General features: G+C 40.7%; 1 protein-coding gene across 1 annotated transcript in view; it reads right to left on the reverse strand.

The window, feature by feature from the left end:
• The window catches only part of CCDC170 (coiled-coil domain containing 170), an 85,734-nt gene that overhangs the window by 50,259 nt on the left and 9,644 nt on the right, over nucleotides 1–25,831 (reverse strand). Inside the window, 3 exon segments of the mRNA XM_049695246.1 lie at nucleotides 1,621–1,697; nucleotides 1,699–1,878; nucleotides 3,193–3,321. Coding sequence (XP_049551203.1) covers nucleotides 1,621–1,697; nucleotides 1,699–1,878; nucleotides 3,193–3,321 — 386 coding nt within the window.

Genomic DNA, 25,831 nt, shown 5'->3' on the forward strand with positions numbered 1-25,831 from the left:
AAAAAAAAAAAGATATGTGGGTCTTGAGCGCTGGGAAGAGGTCCAGGCTAGATCTAGAAACTACATGCTCGTGGGGGGTCACGAGCATGTAGATCATACTTTAAGTCATGAGACTGGATGAGAGTGAATTTAGATAGAAAGGAGAAGAGAGTCAAGGACTGAGTGAGCCCTGGGGCACTCTTGGAAGTCAAGGAGATGAGGAGGACAAAGCAAGAGACTGTGACAGAGAGGCTAGAAAGGTAAGATCAAAAGCAGGGGGCTTCCCTGGTGGCGCAGTGGTTGAGAGTCCGCCTGCCGATGCAGGGAACACGGGTTCGTGCCCTGGTCCGGGAAGATTCCACATGCCGCGGAGCGGCTGGGCCCCGTGAGCCGTGGCCGCTGAGCCTGCGCATCCGGAGCCTGTGCTCCGCAACGGGAAAGGCCACAACAGTGAGAGGCCTGCATACTAAAAAAAAAAAAAAAAAAAAAGCAGGCACGCACAGTGTCCTGGAAGCTAAAACAAGAAAGTGGTTCAGGGAGAAAAGCCAACTGTTGGCTCAAACTGGAAGGTCAAGTAAGATAGGACTGATCATTGAATTTGCAATGCACGGTCACTGATCACCTTAATGAGTGGCTTCAATGGAGTAGATCTGAGAAAGGAGAGAAATTGGTACAGTGAGTACATATAAACATGTTCCAGGAGTTTGGCAGTACATGCAAGGAGAGAAAGAGGATAGGAGCTGGAAGCATTGGGTTTTTGTTTTTATCTTTATAAGATGAAATAAGTAAAACAAGTATCAAGTATTTTATTAGTAAAGTGATTTAAGTTATTATACACAGAATTTTTAAAGTGTATCTTAAGAACAGGTAGCTCCCAATTTTATCTCAATAATCATCTTTTGTCAGAACTAAGGGTAGAAAACCTAGATTTCCTGAGCTCTCTGCATAAACTGGCAATAAACCCTAATGAGGAGTGTTCAGGGTGGTCTGGGGTGTTCTGGGTTTCCAGGGTATTTTTATAACTAGCTTCTGAATAAACGCGTCCCCTGTGCACTATTCCACCACCTCCACTTAAACCTCTACTTAGAGGAAATCTTCCAAATTGTATATATCTAAGAATTTGCAACCCTAATCAATAGGGCATAAACATGCTTAGGACAACGCCATGTTTGTTAAGATTCTTGGTGACATTTAGAAATGAGCTTGGAAAATATTTTCAAGAGTCCAAAGATACGTGAGGTCAATGATTTTTTTTTTTTTCAAAAATGCAGGGGACACGGGTTCGAGCCCTAGTCCGGGAAGACTCCACATGCTGCAAAGCAACTAAGCCCATGCACCACAACTACTGAGCCTGAACTCTAGAGCCCATGAGCCACAACTACTGAGCCTGCCTGCCACAACTACTGAAGCCCGTGCACCTAGAGCCCTGCTCGGCAACAAGAGAAGTCACGGAAATGAGAAGCCTGCGCACAGCAACAAAGAGTAGCCCCCCTCACCGGAACTAGAGAAAGCCTGCACGGAGCAGCAAAGACCCAACGCAGCCAAAAATAAATTAATAAATTTATTTTTTAAAGTTTAAAAAAAAAGAAATTAGTATTTTTAACACTAGCTCCACTGAGAAGTATATTGAAATATCCTCACTGCAATTTCTCGTCCAGTTCTACAACTTTCTTCTTTAACTCCTGGTTCTCCTTGACTGCAGACTGAGCTGTGATTTTTAGTTCTAACTTTAGAAGTGGAGAGTGCCGCTGATTCTTCTTCTAGCTCCTGAACTCTATCTCTCAAAGAGGTGAGGAGAGACGATTCTCTGGCATTGTTTTCTCCGTAGTTCTCCATTTCAGCTTTCAACTCTTGACAGGAAACTTCTTTGGAAAGCATCTTGGATCGCAGTTTTCGAAGCTAACATGGAAAAGAAGTAAAAAGAGGGAAAAGATGTCAATGGTATAAGTTGGAAGTACCTTGAAAAAAACCCAAAGTCATAACTTAAAATTTCAATCTTTTATTCATGACTTCATCCGACTTTACTTTTTTTTTCTTCATATTTGTTTCCATATTACCAGCTGGGAAGTTATGCCTAAATAGTGGACTTCATAGTCTGTCTTTTTCAAAAAACAATTGAGCAATGTCTTGTGGTAATTGAGTCTCACTCAAGAGACATGGGTGGTGTATTTTGCAAAAAACAATAAAATATTTTGCAATGAGAATTCATTTTCTAAATCTGTATTACTGCTATTGCTGCTCACGATGAAACAAGGAAGCTGCAAGGTAGGCTGTTTGTAATTTCATGGCCATAGCTGTTTCCCAAGTCAATACAGACTATGTGATATATCACAGCATTTCTCCCCCTGGCCTTATGGACCCTTACTGTGGCTGATAACGAAAAATAATACTCGGATTTCTGGAAAAAATATAGGAGAAAAGGAAACATCATTATAGGATTTACACAAAGGAAACGTTTTAACTTTTATGAATTCTGTGGCATCAAAATGCTGAACACAGTATGTGCCTTATTAAGCTACCAGATCCACTCCCATTAGAAAACTTTATGAATGCATCTGTTTTTTTGGAAATGTAAGTATGCATGCATACACACACACACACACACACACACACACACACACACACACACATACAATCAACTCATCTTTCAGTGGGATCCTAGCAGCCTAGTGAGACTGCTAGTTACCTCTCACAGGCAAGCTTAGGATTCCTTGGGGCCATCAGGCTATATATAAGCGCAGTGAGTCTAGAGAGAATCTCCCAGAAACTCCACAATAGACCTGATCCAGGCCAGAGGGTAAATGGATCCCAACCGTCTTCCTAGAATTTCCCCCAGACAATCAGAACCACAAGAAAGGGATTCAGATTTCCACCCCCAGAGCTTCAGATTGCAAGCAATCCACATTAAAGGCAGCTACACACAGCCCAAACCCGAAGTCCCCAGGTGTCCCCAGGTGCTCTCGAGGATGTAGAGCTCCCCTGAGATGCAGAATCCTGCCCACGTCACCCTGCTTTGCAGCACGGCAAATGCACAGCCTTTCAGGAGTTCTCCACAGCTAGAGGGTAGGGGCACCATAAGAGAATAAGCGTAAACTTTGCCAAAAAGTTTAAAACTGTTTCCCTTTGTCCTATTTCTAATCACCTCTATACTCTGCTTCACTCCATAAGAAGCTAACAAGGCCATTTGTGAGTTATGAAGACGCAGACTCTCACCTCAGACTGAGCAGATTCAAATTTGACCAGAGTTGCTGCAAGTTCACTCCGGGCAGCCTCGGCCACATTCCGATAGTGGTTTAACTGCTCCCGAGTAACTGCGACTTCCAAGAGATGATAATAAGTTTCCTGATAGGGTTCCCCAAAAGACAAAATATACAAAGGAGAGTTAAACAATCTTTTCCATGCAGCTGTGCAAAGCAAGATTAAGTACAGAAGCATTCTTTGTAGTCCAAATATGTTGGAAAGGCTGCCCAGAGATGTGTTTGGTTCAGATTATTTCATTCTCCTTCTCAAAATTTTAAGGGAAGCAGGAGGCAGCCCAGGAACGAATGATAGGCTCCCCCAGGACGGTAGTGGAGTTTGACTTTTAAGAGTTAGTATGTCCCCTTGGGGGACTTCCCTGGTGGTCCAGTGGGTAAGACTCCACACTCCCAATGTAGGGGACCGGGGTTCGATCCCTGGTCAGGGAACTAGATCCTGCATGCTGCAACAAAGATCCCGCATGCCACAACAGAGACCTGGCACAGCCAAAAATAAATACATAAATAAAATAAAATATTTTTAAAAAAAAAAGATTTGGCCTTTGACACTTTACAGAGTTTCCTTCCGCCCAACTCCAATGTTATTTGACCTCTGACCAGAACAGATAGCATCAACAAAGAACCACCAGAAGAGATGGCTAACAGGAGGCAGTTTTTATTGTTCTTCTATTTCCAGATTACAAAGATTATCAACTCATCTCTGGTCTGTTGAATAAGTGTTTCATGTATTTATCAAAGAGACCCTGTGATTCAAGTATAGAAGTCTGTCTCCTTCATAATTATCCACTATGCCATTTATTCTCAATCTCATAGCCTATCTTGGGTTTTTGTTTTTGTTTATTTATTTATTTATTTTTGGCTGCGTTGGGTCTTCGTTGCTGCACGCCGGCTTTCTCTAGTTGCGGTGAGCGGGGGCTACTCTTGGTCGCGGTGAGTGGGCTTCTCGTTGCGGTGGCTTCTCCTATTGCAGAGCACAGGCTTCAGTAGTTGTGGCTCAAGGGCTCTAGAGCGCAGGCTCAGTAGTTGTGGCACACGGGCTTAGTTGCTCCACGGCATGTGGGATGTTCCCGGACCAGGGCTCAAACCCGTGTCCCCTGCATTGGCAGGCAGACTCTTAACCACTGTGCCACCAGGAAAGCCCTATCTTGGGGTTTTGAAGGTTACTCAGATGAATGTCTGAGGCCAGAGATAGTGGTCATGCCTGGAGTCCTTCTCCATCCAGAAGGGAACAACTCTCAGCTCCGCTGATGGCTGCCAATGCAGAAACATGGATCCCAGCATGGCCTCATTACTCTACTTTTTCAAGACAAGTCCTATATTTGGGCTTTTTGAAGTAAAAATTCCCAGTTTTTCCCTCTGGGTAATTAATTTAAATTTTAAAAAAAACACCATATGATCCCAATAAACACATCTGCAGAGCAGATTTGATGGGTTTGGGCTGTGGGTCAGTATGTAACCTCTGGTTCTGTTTCTGTCCTATTCATGCCATAACACCTGCTTTCTGAAAGAATTATTCCAGAGTTTGGACAGATACCCACCTCCATGAAGCTTCCAGGGCCTGGGGTCTTTGTGAAAGACATACAAGAAAGCCATTCATTTTTGAAGGAATATGAAAGAGGTCACATAAAGGAGGGTTTCCCTGGAATATCTAGTGTCCTCGGGGGACACACCAGTAAAACCTGTTTATGATTCTGCCCGGCTACTGAACTGTCAAAGACTACTGTTTGGAAATACTCATGAATGCAAAGTCATCTTAAAGCCCTGAACTTCACAACAAGCGTTGTCATGACTAGTGTGTTTCAATCCACAAAATGCTAAACAAAACCTTCAGCGCACTTAGTAACAGCCAGTGTTTGTCAATTACAACATATGCAAGAAGATGGAAGGCATGTACTCCTGGGGAGAAAGCATAAAACAATTAACTGCATCTGTACTGCATCTGTTAAGAGAACCACATCCTGTTCAGCCTCACCCAGCATTCAGAAGGAACTTTTCCACCCTAAACACTCCAGCAATATTTTCCAGAATAAGCCATGTGAGGACCTAGGTCACCTACAAGAGGTCTGAGCTACAGCACGTATGGACCATTTTCTAAAATTCCTTAGGGAAATAAGTTTCTTAATGGCTATGATTATTTCTTTCATTGACTAACATGATTTTTAAGGACATGACGGAGTCATACTATAATTTTATATCTCTTTCTTATGAAAAAATATTGTGTCCGTTGGATATAATATTAAGAGCCCCTGAGACAGTTCAGAAGTGGGCCTTTATTTGAGGAGGTTACAGTGTAATGCAGGACACCACCAAAAGCATTAGCATCTTCACATGCTCATGGGCGAAAGAAACCACATATTAAGATATTATTACCTTTGACACTGGAGCAGGGCTTACGTGAGGAGGACTCTTGATTACTGAGTTTAGAAGACAGGTGCTAGGATCTAAATCACCTTTCAAAGTCCAGCAGACTCGAGATTATTCATCAGCAAGTGTTTACGAAAAGCCTATTCTGGGTCAGGCACTGAGCTTACAGTCTAATAAGAAAAAGAGCATTTATCAAACAACCACGCTGGTGATTGTGTAATTACAAACTGAAATAAATTCAAGCAAAGAAAGAAACAGACAACAAAGGAAAGTGACTTAAAATTAGGGAGGTGGAAGGAAAGATTTCCCTAAAGAAGTGATGATTAAATAGAAATTAAATAGGCAAGAGGTACTGAAACAGGAGCAACCCACATCTTTCAAATAGCCAAAAGTCCGAGCAAAGGTCCTGTGGCAGGAGTATGCCCTGTGTGATCAAGGATCAGAGAGAAGGCAGTGAGGCCTTCTGAGGGGTCAGAGCAGGTGAAGAATACTGGCAGCAGGGCTCGAAAGACAGCCCTCAGCCCATTGATATATTTTAGTACCTGACAGGGCTTCTTTTTAAAAATATTCCTCCTTGGCTATTCTTACGTGTTCATTTTACCATATGAAATTTAGAATCAGCTCATCAATTCCAAAAATTCCTGTTGGTATTTTTATTGGGAGCATGTTAACTTTATAAATAAACTTAAAGAGAATTAACATCTCTTAAATGTTGAGCTTTCCAAATAAAATCATCTTTTTTCCATTTGTTCAGGAATTCTCATGTCACATATGTAGCTGTGATGGTTAATTTTATGTGACAACTTGACTGGGCCACAGGGTGTCCAGATATTTGGTTTAAACATTATTCTGGTTGTGTCTGTGAGGATTTTCTGGATGAGATTAACATCTGAATCAGTAGACTGAATAAAGCAGATTGCCCTCCCCAATGTGATGGGCCTCATCCAATCCACTGAAGGCCTGTGTAGAACAAAAAGCCTGAGTAAGGGAGAATCTGTTCCTTCTGCATGTTTTTGAGCTGGGACATCAATCTTCCCCTGCCTTTGGATTCAGACTCAGACTGGAATTTACACCTTCAGCTCTCCTGGGCCTCCAGCTGGTCTACTGCAGATCTTGGGAATTCTCAGACTCCATTATTACTCAAGCCAATTCCTTGTCATATATATATATATATATATATATATATATATATACACACACACACACACACACACGCACACACATATACATACATATACATCCTACTGGTTCTGCTTCTCCAAAGAACCCTGACTGAGCCCCAGAGACACCTCTGTGTTGAGCTGGGCTCTGGAATATACCACACTGACATAAATCATACCAATGTTTTCTTTTTTTTTTTTTTCTGTTGCTATACCAATGTTTTCTTAAGCAAAAATAAACAAATGGGACCTAAACTTATAAGCTTTTACACAGGAAAGGAAACCATAAACAAAATGAAAGACAACCTATGGACTGGGAGAAAATATTTGCAATGTGACCGACAAGGGCTTAATTTCCAAAATATACAAACAGCTCCTACAACTCAATGACAAAAAAATAAACAACCCAATCAAAAAATGGGCAGAAGACCTAAACAGACATTTCTCCCAAGAAGACATACAGATGGCCAATAGGCACATGGAAAGATGCTCCACACTGCTAACTATTAGAGAAATGCAAATCAAAACGACAATGAGGTACCACTTCACATCGGTCAGAATGGTCATCATCAAAAAGCCTACAAATAACAAAAGGTTGGAGAGGGTGTGGAGAAAAGAGAACCCTCCTACCTGTTGATGGGAATGTAAATTGGTACAGTCACTATGGAAAATACTCAGTAGTATCAAGGTTCCTTCAAGAAAAAAAAAAAAACTAAAAACAGAGTTGCCATATGGAGTATACCACAGAAATCCATTCCTTCAAGACACTCTGAGGTAGCTTGAAATGAGAAGAAATGCACAGCAGTAGCATGAGAGGATTACAAGGATAAGAAAAACAATATGAAAACTGAAAGAAGACTGAATTTATTTATTTATGCCTACGCTTTTCCTCTTAGCCCTTCCTTGGCCGTCCCATAGATCCTTATGTAGTCTTCTTCATATTTGGCTTGGATTTCCTCTTTGACCTGAGTTGTTTTAAGGGCTTAGTTGTTTTTGCGGCTCTCCGTCCTCAGAATTTGTTACGATGTCTGTTTTATTGCACTGTGCTCAGACAACCCAACTGTATTCCAGGCTGACATTCATGGGTGTACACCAGTGGGGTGGACCAATGTCCATTCAGAACTGGGTCCATTCAGACTGGAAGGTTGTCCTTCTTATAGCAGCCATTACACATTTTCACCATCATCCTTGTCTATATTATTTCTACTTCAGGGAATTTCTCAAGGTTTTTGTGAATACTCAGTTTTATGAACATCCAATGGGTATTTAAAAGGAAGGTATATTCTCTATCTTCTGAGCTTGAAATTCAATATGTATCAATTAGTTCTACTTTATTCATCATTTTAATTACGCATTTCTAGTCTCGTCTAATTTCTACCCTAATTTCTACTCTATCCTGGCTCGAGAGAGGTGAGCTAGAGCCTCCTATTACTACTATAATTCTCTATCACCTTGTAGCACTTGTATTCTTGCTGAATGAACACTGGTACTGCTTGACTTGGTGCAAAGATTCAGAAATTTCATATATTCGTTGTGAATTGTACCACGTAGCACGATAATGTGCCATTATTTGTCTGACCCTTTTTGCTCATAATTCAACTTTTTCCAATATTGAGATCATGACTCCTGATTTCTTTTTGTTTGCATCTGACTACATATACCTTTGTTCCAGCTTTTTATTGTCAACCTTTCGGTATCACTTTGTCTTGGGTGTCTTATATGTAAATAAAGTTGGTTAAGCCCTTTGGATACCCTTCCAATTACACTATATCTATTAAAAATTTAAATGTAAATACTATGACCCAGCAGCTCTACCTCTCAATTATCTCCCCTTGAAAAACAGTCACATATGTGCATAACGATATAACAGCAAAAAAGAGGGGGTGTGTGAAACAATATAAATTCCCATCAACAAGGCAATTACTAAAAAAGGCACTCCCAAACTATGAATACGAGGCAAGAAGCAGTAGGAGATCGTGCTGTATGTTTGGGCATAAGAATATCTCCAAGATATACCACTGAACAAAAGTAAGAAAGTATAGATCCACAGTTTGATACCTTTTTTCATAAAACACATAGGGAGGGAAAGCGCTATGTCTTTTCTATAAATGTATTTAGAGAAGAAAAAGAGAAAAAGGTCTGAAGGGACACACATCACCTTAATAACAGTCCTCACCTCTGGAGCCGACAATAGTATTGGAGCTGGGAGGGGAAAGGCTTTGTTTTTTTCAAGAAGGATATATTTATGCATTATTTGTATAATTAAATATAATTTAAAGAAAAGAAAAATACTGGGAAGAAATGTTACTGCAGTTATCTTTCAGTTATAGGACTACCTTTTATTTTCTTCTTTATTATATGTTTTTATATTTTCCAAATCCTTTATAGTGACTGTACATTAATTTTATAATCAGAGTAAACATCCCCCCTTAAATAAAAACAAAAGGAATAAGGATAAGAATAGACAAAAATCACAAAACCTGCCATGTGGTGCCTTTATGGAAAACACAAGGACAAAGAAACAATCCCAGTAGCATAGGAATTTGAATGCATGTGAGAGCAGACATCTCAGGGGTTTGCTCTTTTAAGTAAGCCCCCTAAAGTTAGTAAGATTTTTGGAAAATTCTTCAACTTTTTCTATAAATATTAAGCAATCTTCACTTTAAAGAAACGAATTTTACCCTATTCAAAATGGCAAGATTAAAAACTCATCCATTTGTCCTCACATGAGGACACTCCAAGTTATTAGGTCTCTCTCAGCCAACCCATGAAGCAATTTTACATTAATTTTAAAAAGCCAACTACCTATGATTGGATTCAGCTACTGATATTATGATAATGATTGAAATTGCCTCACAGGGTGGCTCATAGGCTTTTCAGAATAAAGGATAGTTTCAAAGCGCAAAGGCAGAAAGAAGAGATCAGCTTATTCATAATTTAGTACACAATGTGTCCGATTATCTGACCTGGGGACAATGTCTTGGGCCAGTCTTGCTTCTATGGTTTAGTTGTCTTATTTTCCCATGGACAAAAAATAAAAAGAAAAGAAAAGGAGAGGAAAATCACTGCCTACCTCTGACACACAAAAGCACCTAAATCCATTCCTATCTTTCTATCCCATAACCAGCCTCCCCTTTTGTTCCAGCATTATTCCATACCGCAGCGCATGACTGTGTCACCAGGGCACTGCCACTATGGAATGCTTCCTTTAGCCTCTCTCTCTCTATCTCCTTCCCTCTCTCTCCCCATCCCTCTTTAAGCCTTCACTGCTGCCCCAGGGAGCAATCCCTTCTAAGACTCTCTCCCCTACTCTCCACCTTCTTCCCCCCAAGTGGTTTCTTCCCTAATTTACAGAGCATAAATTAAGTCTTACAAATTGTATTTCTCCAACCAATGCCAATTTTGACTACTCATCAATTCTTCTCCGGATTTTCAAGGATTTTCCTGGCCCTCCTGCTTTTCCTTCTTATATCTGCATTTGGTTTCCGGGGTTTACTACTGCCTGCAGGGGACAGTGTGATGGGTGTGGAATTCAGGAAATAAATCTGAGTGTCTACATTTTAGCAGTTGTGGGACAAATTTTGGAGGAAGACATTTCTGCATTAAATCAAGTTTTGTGAAGAAGCCGATCTATTATTTTTCCATTGTTCTCTAATCCCTTTTTTCTTGGGTGTCACTTAAAAACCCTTCTAACTCTATATCTTTATTGCAGAGAATGCAGTATTCCAAAATGTTCTTAATACTGTGGCTCTACTAAAAGAAACTGAGTCATCTTTTCAGATGGGGAAGGGTTGCAGTTAGAAAAACTTAGATGCCAAACCTTTTGAGGGTTTGCTTCAAGTACTAATCCTGATATAACAATATATATTAAATATGTATCTTATATATACTTATATATTAGATATGTATCTCATATATATACATATATATGATCATAACTAATATTCACTGAACCAGGAACTATTTCTTTTTGGGGGGGGCGGGGGGAACTATTTCCGTTCAATCTTCACAACAGCCCTATGACTATTCTTTTTTTTTAATTTATTTATTTATGTATTTATTTATTTATGGCTGCGTTGGGTCTTCATTGCTGCACGCAGGCTTCCTCTAGTTGCTTTGAGCAGGGGCTACTCTTCGTTGCGGTGCGCGGGCTTCTTATTGTGGTGGCTTCTCTTGTTGTGGAGCACAGGCTCTAGGCGCGCAGCCTTCAGTAGTTGCAGCACACAGGCTTCAGTAGTTGTGGCACGTGGACTCAGTAGTTGTGGCAGGAGGGCTTCAGCAGTTGTGGCTCACAGGCTTTAGAGCGCAGGCTCAGTAGCTGTGGTGCATGGGCTTAGTTGCTCCGCGGCATGTGGGATCTTCCCGGACCAGGGCTCGAACCCGTGTCCCCTGCATTAGCAGGTGGATTCTTAACCACTGAGCCACCAGGGAAGTCCCCTCTGACTATTCTTATCCCCCAGGGACTGTTCTTATCCTCTCATCAAAAAATGAAGCTATTAAGGACTAAAAAGGAAATTCTTTTGCCAAATAGCAAACAACTGGTAGTAGATCTGGAGGCAGTGATTGCTTTTCTGTGCTATATAATTTTAAAATTAAGTTTAAAGTAGGATTAATGAATGGGCATATAAAATGTCCCTGCCACTGCAGGAGACACTTCGGCGTATACCCCGTGACCCACAATTCTACTTGTCATTCTACATGAATGTTCGTGGTTCGCAGTGTCCATCAATACAGGAATTGGTCAACAACAGTACATCCATAAGATGGGAAACTAGAAAGCAGTTAAAAGAACAGAACTAAACGTATTTAGAGCAGCACAGATAGATCTCAAAAACATATTGTTTTTCAAATAAAGTAAATCAGAGAACAAAACTAATAGTATGATACCGTTTATGTTTTTAAAATACATGTTAGACAAAATAACATATTTTCTAGGTTTAAGTATGAATGCAAAAAGGATTTTTTTAATGGTCTGGAGGATACTCACCAAACGTATTTAATAATTCCCTCTGGAGAAGGGGATCAGGATTAGAGGTGATTGACAAAAGGAACTATAGTTTATATGTAATGTTCTCATTTTTAAAGGAAAAGTGGATATAATTGTAATATTAAAATCAATTTCTTAATTAAGTGAAAAGACAACTGAAAGCATGTTTAAAGAGGCCAATTTTCTATGTTCTCAGCTTTCACACCCTAATCTTCAGACTTAAGAAACTGAATACCATGTAAATTCTTTACTGGCTGCGGAGGCAGCAGGAAACCCTGAACTTGAACCTCAGCGTGCACAAGGCGGCAGCAGTAAAAAGAAGAATCATTGAGTTTCCAGCAATACTTGGAATGTATTTTTTGGGCAGCAAGAAGGTTTTGACTACATTTCGGACAGGAAGTTCACCACAAAAATGAATGGAATAATACAATATTATAGCCAAAACAGTATCTTCAAGCATTAAAACAAGAATTCAATGATTCTTAATGTTTTTATTAACTCTAAAAAGATCTCCAATTAACAAAGAACAAGCCAGAGAGAGAAAACAACCTAAATAACACGTGTTGCACTAAATCCCTGCTTTCTCTTCCAGGGTAACTCTTAGCTCTGCCCAAAGAAAACTCAACAAAAATGATGCTGCTTCATCACTTTGATAATATTTCTTCTGTTAAAAGGAGGCCATGACTTCCAGCATACACACTCCTGCCAGCGACAGTCTCCTGAGAGACGAATTTTGTAAACAATGAGAAGACTGTGGAACGTTAGCATGTGTAATCTCTCCAGGTTTCACATTAGAAAGAAAACAAATAATTTTTAACCTCCTCGTGAGAATTGTTGCAAGGTGACAAAGCAAGATGACAACGCAAGATCCACAAGTAAGTTTTCAGAATTAATTTTTCTCTTTTGCGTCCAGAATAAAACGGGTTAAAGGCAGATTTCAAATCCCAAACCACAGGGCTTAGCAAGTCTCATTACTAATCATGGAGAGGACACGGATGTCCTCAGCACACTCTAGAGGACAGACCAGAGTGGGCACACTCCTGTTTAGGAAGCCCTTCCTTTCTAAAGATAGAACCCCTAATCTCACCCTCTCTCCTCCCCAGGACCTGCATCACATGATCCCTAATAAAGAGCTCAGCAGGAGGCAGCTGGGGAAGATCAAAGGAGGGGTCAGAGGCCACAAGAAAATCAACTAATGGACAGTGTATTCACCTGAATAGTAAACCTCTCGGGACTTCCCTGGTGGTCCAGTGGTTAAGAATTCGCCTTCCAATGCAGGGGACGCAGGTTCGATCCCTGGTCGGGGAACTGAGATCCCACATGCCACGGGGCAACTAAGCCCGCGCGCCACAGCTACTGAGCCTGTGCACTCTGGAGCTCATGCGTAACAACTAGAGAGAAGCCTGTGCGGTGCAATGAAAGATCCCGCGTGCCGCAACTAAGACCCGATGCAGCCAAAAGAAAAAAAAGAAGTAATCCTCTCACTCTTCTCACATTTGCAGTTTCAAAGTCTTCGCACTCCATTTTTCCCTCTGCTTAATTTTCTGAAAGACTTGACCCATCAAAATTCCCACCTGACCACACCACTATCTTTCACTTATTCTCTCATACAGCCTATGCTTCTCCTTCACAGCACTTACACAATGGCAAGAAATACATTACATGTGTAATTAAGTATTTAATGTCTCCCTCCTTCAAAAGACTGTGATGTTCACGATGTCATACCTAGCACCTAACCAGCACCTCACAATGTAAGTGTTCAATAATTATTCGTAGAATAAGTGAATGGATGGATGGATGGATGGATGGATAGATGCTCTTTTCATTAATATCTTAGTCCTCCCATTTGATTCACTCCACAATCTCATCCTGTTCTCATCTGCTACACCAAGTTCCATCAGTCTCTGGAGCTGGTTGATTTCTACTGCACACCGAGCCCCAGCGATGATGGGCTAGTTTAGGAAACACACAGATTCTCCCACTATGACCCATCGCAGCCTGTCCGTCTCCAGTAGCATTAGTATCCAGACACCATGGATGTATCGCATAACCCTAAGCCCTGACAAGAGAAAAGCTGTCTTGCCTTTGACTCTGCGGGTGTTCTGAAACATACCTCCCAGCCACTGAATAGCTTCTTCTATATCATGGCAGGATCATAAACGAAAGGCGAGTCCCCACCCCACTAGTGTTTCCTGTAATCTTCACAGTTTACCAAAGGTCAAGACCTTAGAGAACGACTTTAACCTCCATGCAAAGTTTCAAGTTTATTTCTCATCCAATGTCAAAACAAGAAAAACAAAAAAGGAATTAAGCAAATGGCAGGAAAGAGAGACTGAAAGAGGGAACGAATAAGAGGACGCGAGTGTCCTGTGTGTGCTGTTGGTGCCGCGCACTTGTTAGGGGTGAACCGGTGTGACTTGGCCCTTCCAGGCAGATCAACGTGACTCACACGATCTACCCGAACCACGAGGTAAAGCAAACAAGTTGCTCAGTAACAGGACACCTGTTCACTGCAGGAAATCACAACGAATCTCAAAACCCGTGGAACAATCCAATGGCGTAATGCCAAGCCTTTGTTCAGTAAGAGCACTTCTATAGCAGGGCCAAAACAATGGAGTCCAAATAGGCATCTCTCTCAGGTTTTGGTTTTTCAGGGATAATTTTGAAGTAGAGCAGAGGATGAATGAATGCAGCTTCTTCAGTCAATCCTCTGAATGTCATTGGACAACATCAGCTTAGTTAATATCAGAAACACATTCCTGAGACCTCTTGTGTTAAGACTCATCGTCTGGATCCAGCCTCCTGCTGAGACCAGTAAAATACGTCCCGCTAGGTGAGAACAGAGGCTTCATATACCTAACTCCAACTCACCAAGCTCTCAAATGTCCCAGGTGCTAAGCTGATGTAATAATTTTAAGGCATTTCAACATTAGGATTGAAAATGGCGCTGCCAAAACTGCATCCAAAAATAAATGTAGACGGATGCCACAGCTGCCTCGCTCTCCTCCCTTCCACGCATCTCCTCTTGTGCTGACCTAACCTTCCCACTGCTGCAGAGCAGATGGGATGAAACTCACACCTGATCAGGTCCCTCCCTACCTACCAAAGCTGCCCATCTTAGACCAGGTAAGGGATGATCTCCTTAAGTTGTACAAATCTCCACTCAATCACCAAAGGCCTGTTATCAGTGTTTCTGTCCCCATGTCAATATCTAGCCTAACCTTCAGTCACAAATGAGATTTGTCTAAATATGCCATGTATCTTTCATAACTGTTCCATGCTTGAAGTCCTTCTGCCTCCTTCCCAGTCTCTTCCTCCACTTGAGAAACGCCTGGACTCAATTCAAGACTTAGAATGGGCTGCTCTGTGAAACTTTTCTAGCGTACCCAGGCAGAATTCTTTTTTTTTTTTTAATTTTTATTGGAGTACAGTTGATTTACAATGTTGTGTTAGTTTCTGTTGCACAGCAAAGTGAATCAGTTATACATAAACATATATCCGCTCTTTTTTAGATTCTCTTCCCATACAGGTCATTACAGAATATTGAATAGAGTTTCCTGTGCTACACAGTAGGTTCTTATTCATTATCTATCAATATTTTATATATATTAGTTTGTATGTGTCAATCCCGGTCTCCCAATTTATCCCTTCCCACCCCTTACCCGCTTAGTAACCATAAGTTTGTTTTCTACTTCTGTGACTCTATTTCTGTTTTGTAGATAGGTTCGTTTGTACCATTTTTTTAGATCCTTACCCAATTTACCACTCATCCTCAGCTTGTTTTATTTATTTTGGTTAATAATTCTCTGATTGTCTAATCAATGAAAAAAGATAAATGTCACCCACATTCTTACCAGAGACAATACTGATATATTTTCATGCATTTCTTTATAGTACTTTTCTTATACATATATATTGTGTGCTTTTTATAAAACATAATTGGGGTTACACTATAACAATAATTTGGTATCCTATCTTCTTCGCTAAATATTAATATTTTCCCAAGTATTCTTTTAAAATGTTAAGAGATGCACAACATTCCATCACAAAGCTGTAGTTTAATCTCACTATTCTATTGATAGACATTTAGTTCTGTTTCCTATCTGTCACTATTAGACATCTGTTAGAATTTCTGATTGTTTCCTTAAGATAAATTCCTGGAAGGGAAACAACTGGGTCAAAGCGAATAAAAATTTTAAGGATTTTCGTACATATATCAACACATAAGTAGCACTAATTTACATTCCTACCGATAATTTATTATAATAGTTTCATGACACTAAGGGTCACTGCTTACTCAGTCCCTTCCCAATATTTCTCTATCACTTTAAAGATGTCTGCATTTTAATATTTATCAAATGAATAATAACACAGTAACATAAGTTATCATTTTTTGAGGATCTGAGCTACATAAGCACAACGTAAGCACTGTACTAACACGATTACATTAAATCCTTACAATTCTTACAGAAGACAATTCTCCTCCTTTCCCAGGCTTGCCCAACAGATAGTGAGTGACAGAACCTGACAACAAACCCACAGCCTACCTGACCTAAATCCATGCTTTGACCAGGGGGTCTACAAATGTTCTTGCTTATGCAACCTATCAGTATCAATTTGTAGAATAAATTTGAATATTTATTTATGTAAAAATATACTACTGTCATATTAGGCATATTACCAAATATACACAAAAATACAAATTAAGATGAGATGAAAATAATAATGCAAATATTTTCTTCCTGAACCTCTCATAAATCATTTTGCACACCTCCTGTAGACACAAGCCCACTTCTGAGGAGCACAGCCCTTATCTTCTACACTAGTTTTTATGTCTACCACTAGGACATAAGCTCCACGAGGGCAGGCCCTGTGTCTGTTTTTTAGCACTGTATCTCCAGTGTCTACGCTGCCTGGTACACTAATGAAAGACATGTTGAATATTAATAAATGAATAAATGATTCAGCTGCAAGGTTGTGGGTTTAGGGAAGAATCTAGAAATCAGTTATGTTTGTATCCCTAGCACCAAGCACATTTCCTAGCACATGATGGACGCCTCTATAAATGTCTGCTGAGTGGATATACATTTGCTGTTTGATGAGTAAATGAGTGAATGGAGGGATGATGGATGGATGGATGGACAGATGGACAAACAGAATGGAAAGGCTTCTTCCCCTCTGTTCATATCTCTAGGATTAGCATATCAAAGATAAAAATACCTGGCCGAACTTATTTATTTAATTTCAATAACACTTTACTACTGCTAAACAGTGGTCCTGTTGGAACAAGTATAGATGGAGTTTCACTCACCTCTTGTAAAAACAGAAAGTAACAAGCCTCATATTTTTAAAATTAGCCCTGGCGAGAGCTCAACCTAGAACAGAGATATGAGCTTCAGAAGAAGATGGGAGGGACAGGAGATAGTTGACCAAGATGCACTGGGGAGGAAAGGCCATGAATTATTTATTCATCCACATCTTGCTAGATAAGAATAAAAGTTTAAAAGACTGAAAAAAATACTTACCTTGAAGGAACCAAAATTATAACTCAATCCTTGTTAGGGTGAAGGTCTCATCCTATCTAATTTGTAATTTTTCTGTATCTTGTTATGAAAATATCTTGGCTAATAAAATTGCAGTTGTTTCTTTAACTCATCCTGTCTTTAGAAGCTTATTGTCACTCCCTGTGTAACAGCTATTCTTAATCTCAAGGTTTTACATGCTACATGGACATGAGGGGAAATTACATTAATCCATACTCTCAGTATCTTTAGTTTGTAACCTTGCTGATACATCACTTACATTCACTTGTTAATCAGAAAACATTAAGATGTTTTGTCTTGCCTTTTTCTTCAGTTGTGACTGTAATTTTAAAAATCATTTCTAAAATGAGCATAAATGTGGAAGCTCTTCAAACAGCTATTAGCCTCTCTTTGCTTATTTCCATTCTTGAGGTGGATATGATTACCTCACCAGAATGCAAACTCCATGAGGGCATTATTATTTATAGACACCAGGTAGTAAACACTAATCATGCTAGCTCTGTATTAAGCATGATTCAAATACAATGCATTTAATCCCAAGTGCAACCATGTGAAGCTGTTACAACTGTCCACATGGCATAAAAAAGAAATTTAGGTTCAAAGATGATAAGGCGTTTGATCTGAATCCCACAGCTGTGTTTTCTGGCTCCTCTCTTCCCCTCCCCTCCTCTCCCCTTCCCTTTCCTCCTTCCCCCGCTCTCCTTCCCTCTCCTCTCCTTTCTACCCTCAACTCTGATCTCTTCCTCTGGCTCACTCTACCTAGCCACTGTGACCTGTTTTCAGTCTTTAAATCAATGTTCCCTGAGCCTCAATCTAAATTAGTTTCCTGTGTTATTCACTCTCATGTCGCCTAATACTTATCCTTCGTGTTATCACCAAATTAACTATTATTTATTTGTATGATTATTTACTTAATATCTATGTCCCCCACTAGACTATGAGGTCCACAGAGGCAGGAAAGTGCCTGTTCTGTTCACCACCGTGTCCCCTGTGACTGAGTATCAGTCAAGATCACAGAGTGAATGAAGGAGTGAGTGAAATGGCACAGCCAGAATTCAAACCAAAGCCTATCTGACTCCAAAGTCCATATTGTTAATCACTATGTTATCATCCTATATATAGATATGCAATCATTTCTCCCTAAGTAGAATTCTTTTCTGACCTTCATTCAATATTGCTGTCTGCAAGGCAAGTAGGGCTGCTTCAGTAATGAGATGCATTTCCATAACTAATTTTAAGTTCACAAAATTTAACTTTAATAAATTCATAAATCTCTTTCCAACCACTTTCTGGAAGATTCCTGGGGGAAGGGATAAATTGGGAGACTGAGACTGACATATACACACTACTATATAGAAAATAGATAACTAATAAGAACCTACTGTATGGCACAGGGAACCCTACTCAATACTCTGTAATGATTATTTGGGAAAAGAATCTTAAAAAGAGTGGATATACGTATAAGTGATTCACTTTGCTGTACAGCAGAAACTAACACAACAGTGTAGATCACAACAGTGTAAATCAACTATACTCCAATAAAAATTAATTTTAAAAAACGATTCTTGGGACTTCCCTGGTGGTCCAGTGGGTAAGACTCCACGCTCCCAATGCAGGGGGCCCGGGTTTGATCCCTGGTCAGGGAACTAGATCCCGCATGCATGCCGCAACTAAGAGTTCACATGCCACAACTGGAGGATCCCGCATGCTGCGACTAAGACCCAGAGCTGCCAAAATAAATAAATAATTGATTAACAAATAAATGAATAGATTCCTTCTGCTTTCTACAAGTTCCTGAATGTTGTATAGGTCGGGTCTAGTCAATTTAGAAGCTTATATTTTCACTTAATATAAAGTCCTTTGAATTTATTTTTAATCTGTTACCAAGTTATCTGTTACCAAGATAACTTCTTAGTTAAGAAAGTCACAGCAAGTTAATTAATTTCAGGTCCTATTTTAAATGACTAGCAATTTCTCAGCGTTTATATTGGATATATCTCCATGGGAGGTATCAGGTGTAGCTATCAAGGCTAATAATGAATGCAGATTTGGGAACACTGTCACATATGGAATAGCTTCTGTGAGTGGAAGGGTGGAAACAAAAATCTCTGTTGACAACTAGATGGGACATTTTATTCATTGGAATCCTGTATATATCTTTTTGCATATTAATGATTCTAGAACTCTTCCCAAGTGGGATTTTTTTCACTCTATCTATTATCAAACACTTGATAAATTATCTTAAAGTGAAAAATTTTCCAAGATATAATATTTTACTTCCTATGCTGAGTGGTGTGCTTGAAACTAAATAAGTTGTCTATTCAAAGTAGCTCCTCAGGAATATTTCCCTTAGAATGAACTTGAAATATAGCTTAACCCATCTTCCAAAAGAGCAGTTGTCTAGTGCAATAAAATTGTCATAGGGAGACTTAAGTCTTGTTGGACTTCATTTCAATACTCATCATTTTATGTCAACCTTTTGGAGAAGGAACAAGCAATTTTAAGAGAAAATTTTCTTCAGCATTCCTCACAATTCACAAGACGTGAAACAACCCAAAAGCCCATCAATGGACGAATGGATAAGGAAGAAAATGTGACATGTTTATATCTACCTATATCTAAATAATGGAATACTACTCAACCATAAAAAAGAAGAAAATCCTGCCATTTGCAACAACATGGATGGACCTTGAGGGCATTATGCTCAGTGAGATAAGTCAGACAAAGACAAATACTGTATGATCTCATATGTGGAATCTAAAACAAGCAAAAAACTCATTTTAAAAAAAAAAAGAGGGGCTTCCCTGGCGGCGCAGTGGTTGAGAGTCCGCCTGCCGATGCAGGGGACACGGGTTCGTGCCCCAGTCCAGGAAGATCCCACATGCCGCGGAGCGGCTGGGCCGTGAGCCATGGCCACTGAGCCTGCGCGTCCGGAGCCTGTGCTCCGCAACGGGGGAGGCCACAACAGTGAGAGGCCCGCGTACCACAAAAAAAAAAAAAAAAAAAGAGGACATCCCTGGTGGCGCAGTAGTTAACAATCCACCTGCCAAGACAGGGGACACGGGTTCAAGCCCTGGTCCGAGAAGATCCCACATGCCTTGGAGCAACTAAGCCCGTGTACCACAACTACTAAGTCTGCACTCTAGAGCCTGTGACCCACAATTACTGAGTCCACGTGCCACAACTACTGAAGCCCACGTGCCTAGAGCCTGTGCTCCGCAACAAGAGAAGCCACCACAATGAGAGGCCCGCGCACCGCAACGAAGAGTAGCCCCTGCTCACTGCAACTACAGAAAGCCCGTGCGCAGCAACGAAGACCCAACACAGCCAAAATATAAATAAATAAATAAAAATTTTTTAAAAAGAGATCAGATTTACAGTTACCAGAGGTGGGGGGCTGTCAGGGGTGGGGGGATTGGAAGAAGATAGTCATAAGGTACAAACTTCCAGTTATAAGATAAATAAATGCTGGGGGTGTAATGTACAACATAATGACTATAGTTAACACTGTTGTACGATATATTTGAAAGTCCTAAATATATCTGAAAGTTCTCATCACAAGGAAAAAAATATCTTCTTTTTTTGTATCTATATGAAATGATAGGTATTAAATTTAAGTTAACTAAATTTATTGTGGTAATTACTTCACAATATATTTAAGTCAAGTCATTATGCTGTAAACCCTAAACTTACACAGTGCTGTATGTCAATCATATCAATAAAACTGGGAAAAAATTGTTCTATTATCTATGTCTTCGTATCATCTCTTCTGTTGCTTAACAATGCTTTCTATACAATGTTTCTACACACAGTTTCATCTCCCTACAGGGCTACATTATAAATTTTGTGGGTCCTATGCACTTTTACCTTCATGGTCTCTTTCCTCCATAAAGATAGTAAAAATTATATTTTATAACTAATTGGTATAAAGAACATATCAAGGGCTTCCCTGGTGGCGCAGTGGTTGAGCGTCCGTCTGCCGATGCGGGGCAGGCAGGTTCGTGCCCCGGTCCGGGACGATCCCACATGCTGCGGAGCGGCTGGGCCTGTGGGCCATGGCCACTGGGCCTGCGCGTCCGGAGCCTGTGCTCCGCGGCGGGAGAGGCCACAGCAGTGGTAGGCCCGCGTACCGCAAAAAAATATATATATATATATACCAAAATATTACATATTAAAATATTTTTTCAACTTAAAAGTTATTTTTTTCTCTCTCTCTCCTGATTTTAAAAGAAATTAAAACATTCTCATGGGTCCCTTAAAATATGGTGGTCACCAGTGATGCTGATGGATAGATTGGTCCTGTCTCTCTAAGAAAATCAGGCAGTAGATATGACAAACTCTCCCCAGTTTTCTGCTGTTGATGATTAGCTTTTGTGTTTGTGTGTTGAGCACCTGTGGGCCTTGCTGCACTGTCCTTTTTTTTTTTTTTTTTTTTTTTGCAGTACGCGGGCCTCTCACTGTTGTGGCCTCTCCCTTTGCAGAGCACAGGCTCCGGACGCACAGGCTCAGCGGCCATGGCTCACGGGCCCAGCCACTCCGTGGCATGTGGGACCTTCCCGGACTGGGGCACGAACCCGTGTCCCCTGAATCAGCAAGCAGACTCTCAACCACTGCGCCACCAGGGAAGCCCGCTGCACTGTCCTTTGTGGTGGACTACAAACCCATTGGTTCTCACAACCTCCTCAAGCATGGAAGGACTCAGCAAAGTACCCTGTGTATTAATTAGGGTTCTCCAGAGAAACAGAGCCAATAGAATGTAGATAGATAGATCGATAGATTGATAGATTGATTGATAGATAGATTTATTTTCAGGAATTGGCTCACATGATTGCAGGGGCTGACAAATCTGAAATCTGCACAGTGAGCTGGCAGGCTGGAAACCCAGGGAAGAGTTGATGTGGCCATTTGAGTCCAAAGACAGTTTGGAGGCAGAATTCTCTCTTCCTTGTGGACCTCAGTCTTTTCTCTCAGGCCTTCAACAGACTAGGGGAGGCCCACCCACATTATGGAGGCTAATCTGCTTTATTCAAATCTACTGGTCTAAATCTTAATCTCACCTAAAAAATACCTTCAACAGTGAAATATAGGTTGGTTTTTGGCTATATATCCTAGCCTAGCCAAGTTGACACACAGAAGTAACCATTACTGGGCTTCCCTGGTGGCGCAGTGGTTGAGAGTTCGCCTGCCAATGTGGAGCGGCTGGGCCCGTGAGCCATGGCCGCTGAGCCTGCATGTCTGGAGCCTGTGCTCCACAACGGGAGAGGCCACAACAGTGAGAGGCCTGCGTACCGCAAAAAAAATAATTAATTAATTAAATAACAAAGAAGTAACCATTACTTTGCTGTACATGTGAAACTAACACAACATTGTAACTTAACTATACTTCAAAAAAAAAAAAGTAACCATTATATCCTGTATTTTCAAAAAAAATACGATCTTGAGGTTGCTACCAGGCTGTTACACAAGGTTACAAAGATCTTCATGCAAATATCACTGCCAGACTAGAGAAGAAATAAATTGTCTCAAGGTCAAAATAATGTGAAACAAAACTGTATCACCTGTGTCTTGAACAAACCTAGCCTTGTAAACTTGAATAAATCTGAATATTTTGATTTTGTTTTTAAGTAAATGTCAGCCTGCCCATTTGCCTTTATGAAAAGAAGTGCAAGCATTCTTCTTTACCCAAATAGCATGGTTTTTAAACCAGGGGCCAGAAATGGCCTTACAATACTTAATTAATTACATCAGAAAGGAACATTTAACAGCCAGTATGGAGAAAACCATAATCATTGTTTCTGGCAGCTACTCTCAAAATTCAAACTGTCAATTCTAAATAAATCCAGGCTCCAACACATGGGAAAAGGAGAACTGGAGGGAGACACGACCAGTGCTTAGATGATGCCGGCCCTAGTGCGACCTAACACCTGCCATGAGTGGTGCAGGCTGCGGGCACTAATGAAGACCCCAGCTAATGCCCTTGCTTCCCAGGATGTGGCCCTGGAGTGGAAGCCTCTCACAACAGCCCTACAGGCAGGAAGCTCCCGGGCATAGAATGAATGGCGATGACCGAGTGTTGTGCCCACTGGGAAGCCCCCCCAACCAGCACCCACTCCTCAGGTAAGGAGGGGAAACCATACCCTGGTTTCCCTGACACAGAGATGCTATTTTTTTAATTTATTTTTTTAATTTATTTTTATTGGAGTATGGTTGCTTTACAATGTTGTGTTAGCCTCCACTGCACAACAAAATGAATCAGCCATGCACATACAGATATCCCCTCCCTTTTGGATGGACAACTGATGGGAACATACTGTATAGCCCAGGGAACTCTACCTAATGCACTGTGGTGACCTATATACATTATTGATACTATGTATAAAATAGCTAACTAATGAGAACCTACTGTATAGCACAGGGAACTCTACTCAATGCTCTGTGGTGACCTAAATGGGAAGGAAGTCCATTTTCCCAAGTAAAGCAAAAAGGTAGACGTAGATAAGACAACAGACTTAAGGGACTTGGGATGGAAATAAAGAGCGTACAGCGTGGCTGAACCTTCAGAGCCAGGGCAAAGTTAAGAATCTCAGTAGAAACTGCTGTCCAAGTCCACGAGGGAAGTCGGGGCCAAAGGGAACAGACGATGGTGCTCAGCCCAATGCTCCACCCCACCTTCAGTGCCAAGAAACTCATAACCAACTCCACTCCCACTTGCAAAGACTTAGTTCATCTAAGGGGAAAGGGAATGAGGAAAACAAATGGAATAAGTTTCCTTGAATTGACAAAATGGTATTTCTCTTCTAAAGAGAAGAAATAGCCTCTTCTGAGCTAGGCTGAGTTGTTATAAAATGTTACAAAATGTTTGCCCACCTAAGTTACATCGTCTCTAAACCTTATACTCACTGTGAATGTAGTAACTGAACTTCAGTCACTCACCAAAGAGAGCTATCCGTCACGGCTAAATACATAAAGAAAACCGATACATAAGCAGAAAAGTAACAGAAACAAGTTAATGAATCGCTTCAGGTTCTACAAGTTAGAGGGGCAGAAAGTTTATTTCTCTAGAGAAGTGACTTCGCTAAGGTACAGCTTAATACACTTCAGCCTTTAGGGATAAATGTTATGAGGAAACTTCATATGAAGGAAGTTGTGCAATTAAAGACTATGTCCATTATGTTCCATCATAGTTACACTTTATGTTTATTTGAAAGACCTCTGTGGTGTGAGCTCTGAGCACCAGTGGTTGTACTAACTTTAGCAAAGGCTGACCATTAGTCAGCTCCCGCTGTTGTAACAAAATACCTCAGATGGGTGGCTTCAACAACACATTTATTACCTCACAGTTCTGGAGGGTGGGAAGTCCAAAATCAAGGTGCCACACAATTCAGACCCTCCTGAGAACTCTCTTCCTGGCTTGCAGATGGCCACCTTCTCACTGTGTCCTCACATGGCAGAAAGAGTTCTAGTCTTTCCTCTTCTTATAAGGACATTAATCCCATCATGGGGGTCCCACCTTCATGACCTCATCTAGACCTAATTACCTCCCAAAGGCCCCACCTCCTAATACTATCACATTGGGGGTTAGGATTTCAACATGCAAACCTGTGGAGGACACAAACATTCCATCCACAAAAGACTGCACATTGAATTGCATGGAGTGCGAACAGGTAAATCCAAAGTGCAGGCAGTGGAAGGGCACTGGGGGTGCAGGCAGCCAATCCACGTTCTGTTCATCAATTAATCACCCCAAGTTCTCTCTACTTCCTAATCCGTATCCCTAACTGTCAATTCCAAGCATGGAACCTCCCAGAGGTCTCTGGGAAGAACAATTCCACCTCCACTGCTATCTTCTCCTATGCCATTTATTCACCAGCATGACGCCACTGCCTTTGTATTCTCTAGAATGGTTAAAAAAATGAAAAATTTTTGGTCTTATTCCCAACAGTGCTGGAGAATGATTCTATTACCTAGTTTTTCTCCTCTTTTAATGGGGTTTAGAGAAGCAGAGGACATAAACACATGTACTCAAGTCCAGAATCTTGAGCAAAAAGCCCAAATCAGCTATTAATAATCCCATTTTCACAAAGAGCACACTGAGGGCTGAAGGGTTAAGCAACGTTTTCAAATGGTGGGGCTGACTTACACCGTATCTTCTAACTTACTGTCTTATACATAGTTCTTTATAAGTCCCCTCAAATTATTTGGGAAGTTATGGTTAGTTTATCAATATTTCCTAGAAAATTTAAGGTGGAAATGAACCTTAAAACATCCAGAAACCAGACCTGGAGAAAGTGAGGAATGAGCTCAAGACAACAAAATCAACTCATTTCAGAGTCAACAAGATCCAGGGATTTTGACTCCCTGTGGCTAATACTCTTTTTAGGCCAACAGACATTTGCTCAATAGATGACTGAGTTGACAAGCAAACGATTTTCTTATGAGGTGCCCATAATAGGGAGAATTTGTTCCCTTCATTTGTTCCTCTCAGTTTCCCTGGTCTGCTTATCCTCAACCATCACATGGTAAATTTCACTGTGAATTTAA

Source organism: Orcinus orca, chromosome 12 (assembly GCF_937001465.1).
Source record: "Orcinus orca chromosome 12, mOrcOrc1.1, whole genome shotgun sequence".
In the NCBI taxonomy this organism is placed as follows: Eukaryota; Metazoa; Chordata; class Mammalia; order Artiodactyla; family Delphinidae; genus Orcinus; species Orcinus orca.